At 38.1% G+C, this 13,349-nt stretch overlaps 1 protein-coding gene across 1 annotated transcript in view; it reads left to right on the top strand.

The window, feature by feature from the left end:
* Nucleotides 1-13,349, top strand: part of SETX (senataxin) — a 28,530-nt gene continuing 15,181 nt past the window's right edge. Inside the window, 10 exon segments of the mRNA XM_009892308.1 lie at nucleotides 1-180; nucleotides 1,530-1,740; nucleotides 1,940-2,049; nucleotides 4,425-4,644; nucleotides 4,954-5,073; nucleotides 6,073-6,244; nucleotides 7,762-7,852; nucleotides 8,732-10,707; nucleotides 10,885-12,430; nucleotides 12,485-13,300. Of these exon segments, the coding sequence (XP_009890610.1) occupies nucleotides 1-180; nucleotides 1,530-1,740; nucleotides 1,940-2,049; nucleotides 4,425-4,644; nucleotides 4,954-5,073; nucleotides 6,073-6,244; nucleotides 7,762-7,852; nucleotides 8,732-10,707; nucleotides 10,885-12,430; nucleotides 12,485-13,300 (5,442 nt within the window).

Raw genomic sequence — 13,349 nt, 5'->3', positions numbered from 1 at the left:
ATGAGCACATGTCGATGGTGTACACCTAGTGGTTCTGACACCACTGAGTTCCTGAAGAGCTATGCTTCTAAACGGTTGTCCCAGGAAGATCTTGAAGGATCCAATGATGATCTCTGTTACTGTCTGGAGTGTGTGGTTGAATACCACAAAGCAAGGGAAAATGTGCCAAGCTTGCATAAGGTAATTAAGAGATGTGGCTCCGCTCATTACTGAGCGGGAGGACGCAGAAATGAAGGAAAACTTCAGAAGAGGCTTCTGTGGTCCAGCCTCAGTGTAGGGGGGAGTTTTGTGCAGGGGTTGTGTTCTGTTGGCTTTGGGGAATAGGGTATGTTGCTTTTTAACTAGCTGCTTTTCTTTATATTGAGTTGCGAAGAGCCATCATAAAACAAGAGGACCCTCTTGTTTTGCATATGTTCGAATTAGTGAGAACTAAAACAGTAGTGGGAAGTTGCTGACTAGACATTATAGTTTGAACTTTATTCATTCTGTGATAGTCTGATATCTGGAAAAAAAACCACCTGCCAAACTAACAGCTCTCTTTCTTTAATGTGTTTTCTTCCTCTGGCTTCTGTTCAGCTTTGCGTTTGTTCCTCTTTTTATTTGCTTTCGTTTTTCATTGGTAGTTTTCTATTATGCTTGAATTTCAGAAATCTGATTTTGCAAGCCTGTGAGATTTTTGTGATTAAAACCAATAAAAAATGTTTAAAACCATTATCTTTATAATAAGGCTTTTATAGTTCTCCCTCATCAGTGTCAAATTTTGTTTTGGAAAGCCTATTTTCCCGTATATGTATATAAAAGAATATTTTTAGCTAACTGATCATAATACAAATGTCTGAAAGGTCGTTCTTTAAATTAGTCAGCTAGATTTCTCTGGAGGGTAATCCCATCTGCGTATAGGTTGGAAATAAGTGGAGTTACTGGTCTGCTGAAAGTTCCTTTCTGTGTCTATTAACTGTAGGAAATAATGCTGGTTTCTAATTGAGGTTTGGAGCAGTTACTTTAGATGAGGAATGTTAAGCAAGCCAAATCCTCAACAAACATTCAGCAAGTCAGTCAGTCTGATTGCGTTGTTTACATTTGCTCCCTTCCCCTAATACATTGCAAAATCTGCGAGAAGGCAAGATTTTAAAATTGCTTTACCCATCTTCCTAAATACAGTCATTTTTTTGTATCATGCACTTCTTTATATTGGCCAGTGGAACAAAGTTTTGTGACTAAGCTATGGCCTGAAATAATTACTGAAACGGTTTTTGAGTATTTAACAGAATTATAAAAATGCTTCGGGTTTCAATGCCACTCTCTTAAAAATTACTTTATAATTTTAGCTCTGAAGTGAGAGTTTTGTGATTTGCACAATCTGAATGCCATGTCAAAACTTTGTTTCACACTGTGCTTGGAAATGAACTTTTCAAAATGAAATCGTAAGTTTTGAAAGCCTAGTCAAGGTTTCTGCATGTGATAATAAATGTCCTTCATCGCTTTCTTCACAAATGCACTTTGTTTAGTTCTTTTTCCTCACTGAATAGGTCTTGTGGGAGTTGGAAACTTCCCGTCTTGTTGCACACATTGAGAAATTCATGGAAGAAGAAGCTGGAGAAGACGATGAGTTGTTTATAGTGGATGAGAATGGAGAGACACAGCTGTCTGGTTATGTGGGCCCAGATTTTGAGAATAACCTGCGAGTGCCCCTTCTAGAAATACTGAAATACCCATATCTGCTGCTGCATGAGAAAGTCAGTATGTATCTTACTGTATACAGGTGGGAAGGGCATGATATCATTTCTACTAAAGAAGGTGAAAATAACAAGTAGTAGTTAAACAGAAGTAGCTGTGTGTGTATGTATATATATTTTATATTTATTTTGATACTAAATATTTTATTTTGCTTTGTAAGCATATAAATTAGTCCTTACTATAACTGTGTGTGTCCTTTTAGGTGAGCTGTGTGTAGAAGTGCTCTGTAGAATGGAACAAAGTCACAGCTCCTTTCAGGTCTTTGAGAAGTATCCAGGAATTTATGTTTTTTTGGTACACCCAAATGAAGTGGTAAGTTACTTTTTCTCTTCCACTAAAACTTGGTTTTAAATAGAATCAGAACAGATTCTTATTTTTAATGATGAGAATATGAAAATAGTAGTGTTCAGAATTTTAAGTGTTTGATTTTCGGTATTTTTCTTTAACAGTGTCTGTGCTGTGTATATATGTATATATATATATAAAGGAGATTTCAGTAGAAATATAGTTACTCTTGCTGAAGGAGAGAAGACTCTTCTTATTGCAAAACTTCTAGAATCACTTTACTGTTTGCATTTACTCAGCAGAAGTTACAGATGTTCAACCATACTGTAAATTTACACCCTATACTCCCAAATGGAATTCTTCTCAATTGGGCCAGGGTTTGTAACTTAGTGTATTAATCTCCTTCTCCTTCCCTGTTCTTTCTCCATCCCTAGAAGCTTTCATATTTTAGTAATATTCAGAACCTTAAAAATTGAAAAAGTGAGAATAGTGTGGTTACTTGCAAGAAGAGATGCTCAGCAGTGGACTTTCTTTGAAATGCCCTTTAATTGTCACTGAATTTTGTCATTACAAGGAGGCAGTATTGTGTTTTAATGGATTAGTGTATTCTGTGGTGGAACAACTCAAAATTATGCAGTTTTTCTTTATTTGCCTGTGTCTTAGTGCATACAGGATATTTTAATATTGAACAGTCAGGTCAAAAAGTGTAAACAGGAGAGCTCCATTCTTTATGATATTTAGAAGTGTCAGCTGATCTGAGTATCACTCATGCTAGTGTACATAGCAGAGACTTCTCTCGTTTTGAATCCAATCTCTTAAGAAAGGAACAAAAGGAGAAATTTTGGAATACTGGAAGTGTCTAGGTTGAGAGGGTTTGCAATTGCGGTCATTGCCAACACTTACTTTTTTGCTGATTAAAAGGATTTGAGAGATTACAACAAAGACCTGGCATTCACAAAGCAGTATGAACATGTCTGAGTGCCTACTTTTAACTACATTGTTCTGAAGATGATGTGTTCAGCAAGAAGGTGGTTCCTGTTAATAGTGAAGGGAGATGGAGTACTTTGATTGCATGGTCATAGAAACGTCCCTGTGTGGTGTGTTTATCTGTAAATTGAATTTGGACGTGCAACTGAAGGGAGCATTGAGTTGTAACTCAAGTGGGCTATTTGTTTGTATTGGGAGAGTGTGAGTTCATACCATTGTTTTACTACCTCATTTGACGCAGCTTTGGAGAGTCAGGTTACATTTGCGGTGGTTGGAGGCCAGGTTGTGACTGTACCGTTTCCAAGGCTGGCTTACTCAAACACCGATGTGGAGTACAAAATTTCAAGTTGTCCTAAGAAACAGTGAAAGATTTAATAGTGTAGTACTTCATACTTGCTGGAACTCTTGAAGTTTTCTCAGCAGGTTGGAGAATGATTCCATCAAAGCAAGAAATGACAAGTGTTCTGTGCTGGCAGCACATCTTAACATCTGTTGTTATAGTATACAGTTATCTAAGTGGTAAATATTGGTCAATAATGTTTAAACAATATAAAGCAAGTACAAAAATAAACGCTATCCCTTTGTCACAGTTTTATTTGTATCTATTACCCTGAATTTCAACTTCTTTGTCACCTACATCGTCTCATAGGTATAGTAAGCCTGTTTCTAAGGTTATTTTGAAAAAGACTAACTCTTACTTACAATTATGAGACCTTTAGTAAAAATATATTTTTGTCCCATTTGTAGTAGCAGTGATTCCTAATCTTACAGTGTTGTGATTTTATTTGTTCTTTTTTGTGCTGATTTTGGCTGGGGTAGAGTTCATTTTCTTCACAGTAGCTAGTATGGGGCTATGTTTTGGATTTATGCTGAAAACAGCATTGATAATATCAGGATGTTTTAGTTACTGTTGAGCAGTGCTTACACAGGGTCAAGTCCTTTTCTGCTCCTCCTACCGCCCCACCAGTGAGTAGGCTGGGGATGCGCAAGAAGTTGGGAGGGGCCACCCCAACTGCCCAAAGGGATATTCCGTACCATATGATGTCATGCACAGTATATAAAGCTGGGGGAAGAAGGCGGAACGGGGGGGGACGTTCAGAGTTACGGTGTTTGTCTTCCCAAGTAACCATTACTTGTGATGGAGCCCTGCTTTCTTGGAGATGGCTGAACACCTGCCTGCCAAAGGGAAGTAGTGAATGAATTCCTTGTTTTGCTTTACTTGAGTGCGCTGCTTTTGCTTTACCTATTAAAATGTGTTTATCTCAACCGACGAGTTTTCTCACTTTTACTCTTCTGATTCTCACCCCCATCTCGCCGAGGGGCAGTGAGCAAATGGCTGCGTGGTGCTCAGTTGCTGGCTGGGGTTAAACCATGACATTTTTATTGATAAGTAATCTTTTTGTTTTAATCCTTAGATTCGTCGATGGGCCATCCTAACAGCAAGAAATTTAGGGAAGGTTGACAGGGATGATTACTATGACTTACAGGAAGTGCTGACTTGCTTGTTCAAAGTTATTGAGTTGGGGCTTTTTGAGAGTCCAGATATTTACAGCTCTTCAATGATTGAAGAGGGTAAACTCATCCTTCTGCCATCTCATTTATATGATACTACCAACTACAAGAACTATTGGCTAGGTGAGTATTTATAATCAGAAGTGAATTTGTACATGTTGTCTCTCTCATCTTGCAAGCACTTCTTTCAAGTCAGAGCTCTACTATTTCATAGGTGCTGTTTATCTGGGGGCATGTCATATGGGAAAATTGAACCTTGCCCAACTACAGTAGTGGGGTGGTGTTTAATTAGTTTCACACTGCTACCAGTCTCCTTGGTCAAGTGTTACACTGGTAATGGCATTTGGAAAATGATCCTTGATTTGGTGAAAATTAGAACAAATTTTTGCAAATATATGGATGGGTTGCCTTTTTTTTTTTTTTTTTTGGTAGGGATTTGTATGTTACTAACAGTGCTGGAAGAACAAGCTATGGACTCCTTGTTACTGGGCCCAGACAAACAAAATGATTTCATGCAGTCTATACTTCACACCATGGAGAAAGAAGCATCTGGTAACTAATTTTGATACTGAGATAAAGACAGTTCATAGCCTATTTCTCATGTTTATCGAACTTCCTTGTTTAATTGAGTAAATTATTAATACTATAATGCTGAGGTGATTTTAACTGAGGTTTACTTATCTTCTGGAAGATGGCCAATATTGCATAATATTTGGGCAATACTGACAAATACTGAAAAATGACATTCAAACAAACTCTTCAGTAGAACAGGAATGGCAGTGCTTTGTGTAAGGCTGGTGTAGAGGTTTTGAGAGGACAAATCTGTAATTTCTACCATCTTGTTTTCATTTAATGTACAAGTTGTATGGGAATGGCTGTTTCACTGTGGCACGAAGCTTGAATTTTGAGTCCTAGAATGAAGAAACGCCTTCTGAATTGCTGCAACTTGCTTAGAATTTGCCTCTTCTGCCCATCTGTTTGAGGGAACCCCTTTTGCAGCTCGGAAATTCAACTTCAGAATTTAGACTAGTAGCTCATGGGCCATTCTTGTAGGCCACATGCTATAGCATAGTTGGGAATGGCACATGAGCTCAAGACCAGGGCTGCCTCTTAAATGACTAGATTTTTATAAGCTTAATATGTGTATTGAGGATACGATATGAAGAAGGAAGAAAACGCTTGAAGGAAAACCAATTGCTTCTAGCTTAAATTTGAAGTATTAATTGTCATAGCCCTGTAAGTTATACCCGCTTCTTAGAACAGCACTGCAAAAATCAGTGCGGAAGAATCAGTTTCATAGAGTTGGGAAATATTAGTAATAGTTATCCAGGTTCCTGTTGATTTAAGACTGCATAAGGAGCAGTGTCTGTACGGATAAGTGAGGTTGACTTTTTTTTTTTCATCCTTTGTCTGGGTTAAAAAGTATAGTTGCAACTTACTAGAATCTTTAGTCTTATAAATGAAAACCAGCTACTTTCAACTTCAGCTTAGTCTAAGAACATACAGGACTCTTGCATTTCAACTCTCCCCAATATTGCTGTTATGTTTCAGATGATTCTACTGACCCCTTCTGGCCAGCGCTGCATTGTTTCATGGTTATTTTGGATCAGCTCGGATCTAAAGTATGGGGTCAGCTTATTGATCCTGTCCAAGCCTTTCAAACCATTATCAACAGTGTGAGCTACAACAATGAAATAAACAATATACGCAGTAGCTTTAAGAGGTCAGTTTTATTAAGAGACTAGAACAGTTCTATGATTTTAATACCAGGTAGCATAGTAGCTTGATCTTGGGGTTTTTTTGTCAGTGGTGCTTAATTTGTGTTGGGGGAGGGAGATGACAAGTAAATAAAAATCAGATGTTACTGACTTCAAACAATGAAAAGATGAAATAGGTCCCCTAAAATTGTGAGGTTCTTTAAAAAAAAAAAAAAGATATGCTCACTTCTTTTTGACTACTATGGTATCTATTACACTTTTCAGGACTTTTTTCTGAGTCAGAAAGGCTGCTAATAGTTTAGTGCTTATTTTAGGGCTATAACCAACTTAATGAAGGTTGCCAGCCATGTCTGAGACTCTTTGTAAAATTATAGGAATTCCAGAATTTTCAGTGGATGACAGAGTTTTAGATTTTATTGTAGGTCCAGATGACAACTGATTTGAGTTTACTTTCAGCTCATGTGAAGTCTTAAATATTTCTCAAAATTAGATTTACTTAATGGTACTGTATGTTCTTAAAAGTTTTATTCCTTTTCTGGATGTATTCCTTTCAGGGGAGGTAGTAAAGTGAGAATCATGGAACTGGCCTTTAGTAGCTTGGATAACATCATGAAAACATGTAACAGGCATCAGATAGTCTTTTGAAAGGGTTTGTCTTCATATACTTATATCCTAAGGTGAAAAAGGAGCTTTTGAATCACTTTTGATTTGACAATCTTATCAGTATTGAACAGAAAGTTAATTAGGTCAAGGGCTTGTTCAGCACAGAAGTGGTTGGTTAGTATGCTGCTAGGAAGTCTATAAATAGCTTCTATAGGAACAGAATTTTGTTACGTAAACTTGAACTCCATCTTTTGGCATCCTTTTTAAGAATTTTTATAAGAATCCAGGTCCCCAGGCTTTAGGAATACCTGCTATTTTTGAAAACTGAAACTGTATCTAATTTTAAAAAGTTGGTGGAAAATAGTACCTGGATTACCATACCAGTTGTTTACTGTTTTCCTGTGGTATATTTTTAATCAACTTTGAGTGACAATGTCTTAAATGTTCAATATTCTTATACATACACAGTGTATAATGTTGTAGATAGCTAGATACATATATATGTGGAATGTTACAGATAGCTGAGGAAGGCATATTAAAGGAGATTTTCTTCAGTTAGGCAAGCTATTTGAGTGTTATGTTCAAATAGCTGCATACAAAGTTTATGAATAAGTACCCATGATTGAGATGCATTTATTCATAGAAAATTCAAAGATAATGGAATTCTTCTGGATGTTTGTTCTAGGTAGCCAGATCCGTGGCTTAGTAGAAACAGTGGCTTCTCCTCCACTTACGAGCAGGATAGAACAAGCTCTACAATTTTAAATATAATATTTTTCATAGCTATGTTTTCTCACTGACAAATTCTAATAATTACACAGTCAGTATATGACAAGTGAAATCTGTGTCTTGGCTAGTTGGCTTTCTTATAGTTTAAGTTAGTTTTGTGGAGTCTATAATGATTTGTATTTCCTTTTAGGACGAAATCTGAACCAGAGTCAGACTACGATGATGACATGGTTACCTGCAGTCAGATTGTCTATAATTATAACACAGAGAAGCCTCAAAAGGTATTAAAAAATGTTTTATTTCCCTGTTCTTTGAATGCTGATCACTGAATGACACTCTCAGTTTAAACCATCTATAAAATACAGAGGGGAAGATGCTCTACTTCTGCTAGTAATGTTGTAAAGAAAAAATATTCAATACCACATGTCACTTGTGAGCTTTAAATAGCAGCCAGTCTGGTCACTGCTTGTTTGCCTGGTACTTCCAGGCTGTAAGAGGAAAGAAGAATGTTTTTGTGAATTAGGTAGAGATGGTATTAAAGCCCAAGTGTTTGTATCAAGGTTGAAAGAAACATTGGTACTTCAATGAAAACTCTGGATTCAATTTAAAAGTTGCTGATTGCATTCTTGTGTTTCACTTTTTGTTTCTGAGTATTGTAAACTAATACATTGAGTGTGGAATAATTGCATTGATGTACTTTCAAATGTTAGACCGTGCTCCAAAATGGCACTGATTTTTTTTTTTTTCTTGTCATAAAGCAGAAGAAACATTTGTGAATGTGTTCTCTTGATATTGGTGCGTTGTATTTATGACATTTTTTTTAAAGGCCTTAAATGTATATTTGATTGTCTGAGGTTAAATTATGTCTGCATAACAACATGTTTGGAGGGTTTCACAGTGATCTTTAAAGGAAGTACTACTTTACGCTTACTTCATAGGTTATGTTTTAGGAAATTAGTTCCTTATGCGTGTATTAGTTTGATCTTTATTTTTTGCATTTTTTTAAAATTAGATTTTGACTTACATTAGGATAAAAGAGATGCTGTAATTTAATCAACACAGATTTGACAGGAAGTAACCTTGGTGGCTAGAAGAAAGTGTGGCAGATTGAACTGCATATGTGCATGATGAGGATGATGTGTGGTGAATTTATTTTTCAGGACACTGGATGGAAGACTGCCATTTGTCCAGATTACTGTCCCAACATGTATGAAGATATGCAAACACTGGCTAATGTGCTTCAGTCTGATCTTGGCAGAGATATGCGTGTCCATCACAGCACGTTTCTGTGGTTCATCCCTTTTGTTCAGTCACTTATGGATCTCAAGGACTTGGGTGTAGCATATATAGTAGAGGTCATTCACTACCTCTGCTCGGAAATCAAAGATATTGTCAATGAAAGAATCCAGCAGTGTGACAAAATCTCTGAATTTTTTCTCCTGATCTTGGTGTCCATTATTGAACTACACAGAAATAAAAAGTGCCTGCACTTGCTATGGATTAGCTCCCAAGAATGGGTGGAAGCAGTGGTGAGATGTGCTAAGCTTCCAGCTATAGCATTTACACGGTGCACTGAAAAAGCATCTGGGCACTGTGGGAGAGGTTCATCAGCAGTATCTTTGCAAGCTTCTAACTCTGTGCAGCATGCCTGTGTGCAGTTGATACGCAGCCTTCTTCGAGAAGGCTATCAAATTGGGCAGCATTCTCTTTGCAAGCAATACCTAGACAAACTCAATCTTCTTTTACGAGGAAATCTATCTTTAGGTTGGCAGCTGAACATCCAGGAAACCCATGAATTGCAAATGTGTTTGAAGCAAGTTATAAGAAGTATAAAGGGCAGGGCATTGAATACCTCTGCGCCTGTAGGAAACAATGCAAACTCTACAACTTTGCCTACCATTTCTGTAAAGCAGGAGAAGAATGCGCATGGTGATGGATGCAAGATGAGTGCACGTGGCAGAGGTGACTTTAGTTCACCATTTGCTGCCATAGCCAAGGAAGGCAGAGATGATGATTGTCAAGAGAATCCTTTCCCTAGAAGAAAGAGTGCCTGCGAAGAGGAATGTAGAGATGCATCTAAAAGTTCAAGATCTTGGACATCCACAGAAGGCCTTTTCATGAATATTAAAAAGGAAGTTAATGACTTCACAACTCAGGAATACATCTACCCACAGAACTCAACAAAAGTATGTGGGAAAGTTCAGGAAAATAGGGACGATGATCTTGTGGCAAGGAAATGTGATATGGATAATCAGTGCTTTAATCCAAATGCCCAGTGTTCAGATTTCGGAAGAGCTGGAGAGTTGGAAAACAAATGTGAAGCAGGACCCATAACACCAGTGCGTCTGGCTACTCAAAGTCACATTGGTTCTCCAGAACATGTTTACAGCTCAGATGTGAAGGAAAGCAGTATGTCTCCCAGTTCCTCTTCAAAGCTTCAAGTAGATTTACATAGACTCACAAGTTTGACAAACAAGATAAAGAAAATTGAGTGGCCCTCAAAAGTATCACAGCCGGTGAAGCCACGTGACTTGAAAAAGTGCGGTTTAGCAACAAGTGCTTCAAAAGCAAAGGTAGAGCAACCTAAGCTTTGCACTGGTTATCTGTGTAGCAGCAAAGATTGTCATAAACACGGGGGAGTAAATACTGTGTGTGAAAGTGAAATCTCCTTTGATACTCCATCTTCAAGGAGTTGTGAAAGTGCACAGGAAAAAGGTGTCAACAGTGCTCTTCAATCTGGGCTGGTCGCCACTAAACAGGTATCAAAAGAAACACCACAAGATTGCTCTAGCTCCTCTAAAAATGAACCTGCTGTGCAGGGAAAGGAAGATGAAGGTATTTTGCTTTCAGGGATTAGTGACACCTTACTGAAAAAAGTATCCACTGAAGAAAAATCAAGTCCGTTGTTGAAGTCTGTGTTTAAGACAGAACCCGACTTGCGAACTTCAGACCGGGAACAGCCTGATTTAAATGACTTGGTTAAATATGACTGTAAAGGTCAAATTTCAAAGACATTCTGTATGGATAAAACTTCAGCAAATGGTCATGTTCCATCTAGCTCTGAAAACCAGAGGGATCTATCCAACCCTGCTTCTCAGATCAGGCCACTGTCAGTGAAGTGTGAATCAAGTGACAGGTTGTTCAAATTTTCAAAATACTTTAAGAGAGAAAACAGTTCAGTGAAGAAAGAGGAGGATTTTGTGAAGATGGTTTCTGAAGATAATGCTTTAGCAGACTCCCAGGTTGACAGAGAACTCAGTAAATTATCTTTAGCTGCATATGCCAAAAGTGTTGATTTTTCCTTTGATTCAAGCCAAGAAAGCTCAGTACATCATAATGTATGTGATATTAAAAGGAAAGTGAAAGGTGCTGTAAGATCTTCCAATGATGGCCAAAGTACCAAGTCTCCCTGTGATGCAGATTGTCTTGACAATCAAGTCATTATAATTTCAGACTCTTCTGATGAAGAAGGTGATGTGGCTGACAAGGAGGAAACAAAAAAAATGAATGAAAACATGTGTCCTGAAAAGCAGCCTTCAACTTCCAGCTGCATTTCTGATAGTAATACCAAATTAGAATCAAAGACAGGGCCGAGCTCTCCCTTGTCACTGGAAGACTGTGAGTCTCAGTACTTTGAATTTGAAACAGAAAATTATGTCTGCTCAGTTTGGCAAGATACTCAAGCATATAGTACAGAACCAACTCAAGAGTATAAACAAGATCGTGTTTCAACATCAGTTGATAGTAGCAATTTAGATGGCTTACTGAAGGATCACACAAATGAATGGGGTTATGATGTGGATTTCATCATGGATGATGAAACCATGGAAGAAGGAGCAAACTTGATAGAAAAGCAAACAGAAAATATTTCTCATCAGAACGAAGCTGATAATACAAAAGTAGTAACTAATTCAACATTAGAAGAATCTGTTAGTAAGGGAAATGCAAAAGATGAACTGGAGAATTTTGCAGACAAAAGCGCTGTTGCTAAAGACATCACTCTGGACTCAAAATTGACTGAACCCGGAGCATCTACATCTCACATCTCATTAGCTTCAAAGTTGGCGCTTAAGAAAAATAGCACAAGCCCACGGAAGAATATAGCAAAATCTAAGGTAGCAAAAACTATTCAGAGAAGTCCTAAGAAACTTCCTGTTCTAAAACCAGCACAAAATAAAAAAATACTTCAAAATACAGTAAAAAATTTTCAGCCTGGCAGGTCAATGCCTGCTGTTGTTCCTCCAAGGAAAATTAGACAGTGTCCTGCACCGGCATCAACTGTAGAAAAACTTGGTCTGAAGAAGGCACCCCGCAAAGCGTATGAATTATCCCAGCGCTCTTTGGAGAGTCTAGCTCAATTGCGCAGCTATGGTAAAGCTGCAGGGAGAGTTGCACAGAAACATAAGATTAAACCAATTGCTCCTCAAAGTTTGTCTGTAAAACATAACAAAAAATTTCTGGCCTGCCAAGACCTTCAGTTTTTAAGGCAGACAAGGCCCCAAAAAAGCGACAAAGTGAAAAATCTTGCAGGACGTTCTGAGAATAGAAACAAAAAAGTTAGCAAAGTGGATGCAAAATCGATGAGACAAAAGCCTGTCGGTTTTCAACTGGGATCTGTTGAAAACCAAAGAGAGAAAAAAAGAGAGGAGACTGACTCTCCCTCTGCTGATGAGAGAAAATCTGAAATTTTCTCTGCGGAGGAAGAGACATGTCTCTCTAAAACGCCTAGTTCTTCAGACTCGAGCAGAAAATCAGAGGGTAACAGTATGTTGGCTCCTCCTGTACCTATGGATTCAAGTCTCTCTTCCGCTTCACTTGTTGGAGATGATAAAGATGAACCTTCAGGAAAAGGTTCCATTGTCCGGCCTAAGTGTGAGAACACAACTTCAAAAGAAAATGGGTGTAACCCAAATGAAAACAGTGAAGATGATGATGATCTATTTTTAACTCAGCTAGATCCTGTGGATATGGAATTATGTTTGGAGGAGGAAAGTGTTCAAGGTATTATTATAGCTAGTAAGAAACCTGAGGAAATGGATACTGCTGAAAGCCTTCAGCAGAATGAATCCTCGACTGTTGTGAAATGTAAGTACGAAGACTGTACAGAAAAAGTGGAAAAACCAGGAGAGTACTGTAGTAAGCATTCAGCCACCAGCTCAGAAGGTGATGACTTGTTTGCCAAACCTTCTCTCCTGCCACCTTCTAAAATGAGAAAGCCTTCTACTACCAAAATTTTCAGCTCTGCAAGTTCTTCACGGAATGCAGCCTTCAGCAAGGATCTCGAAGATGGTAAAAAGCTACCACCAGCTTCAAAAAGCAAAGTGAATGCAGCAAAACCGGTGGTGGCCAGGCCACCGAATGCAAAAGCCATACCAATAGGGAATCAAACATGCAAGTTGCCTAGTTTCAGTAATGTACCTCAAGCCTGTATTCCTAAAAACGTTCTCCAGTCACAAAATAGACAGAATGACAATGCTTCAAATATTTCCAGAAGGCCTGCCCGAGAAGCATATTATTCTTCCTGTCTTGGCGCTCACCAGCGTGATCATCGTATTTTTGTTAATGAAGTCTTAAAGTGGACTTACGAAATGTTTGCAAACTCCAGCCAGTTTGGACCTCCAAGTAGTCTCCTGCAGTCTGTAGTAGCCTCTGTTCCTGTCCAATTTCAGGGATACAATGACTATTTTAATACGTTTTTCCCCTTGATGATGCTAAATGCCTTTGAAACAGTAAGTAGCTGTCTGCCTCTTGGTTTGTTTTCATCAACCCTAGTAAATT

The sequence above is a fragment of the Charadrius vociferus genome, unplaced genomic scaffold (assembly GCF_000708025.1).
Source record: "Charadrius vociferus isolate BGI_N301 unplaced genomic scaffold, ASM70802v2 scaffold549, whole genome shotgun sequence".
In the NCBI taxonomy this organism is placed as follows: Eukaryota; Metazoa; Chordata; class Aves; order Charadriiformes; family Charadriidae; genus Charadrius; species Charadrius vociferus.
The sequence above is the reverse complement of the archived record's forward strand: the minus strand, read 5'-3'. Positions and strand labels throughout refer to the sequence as shown.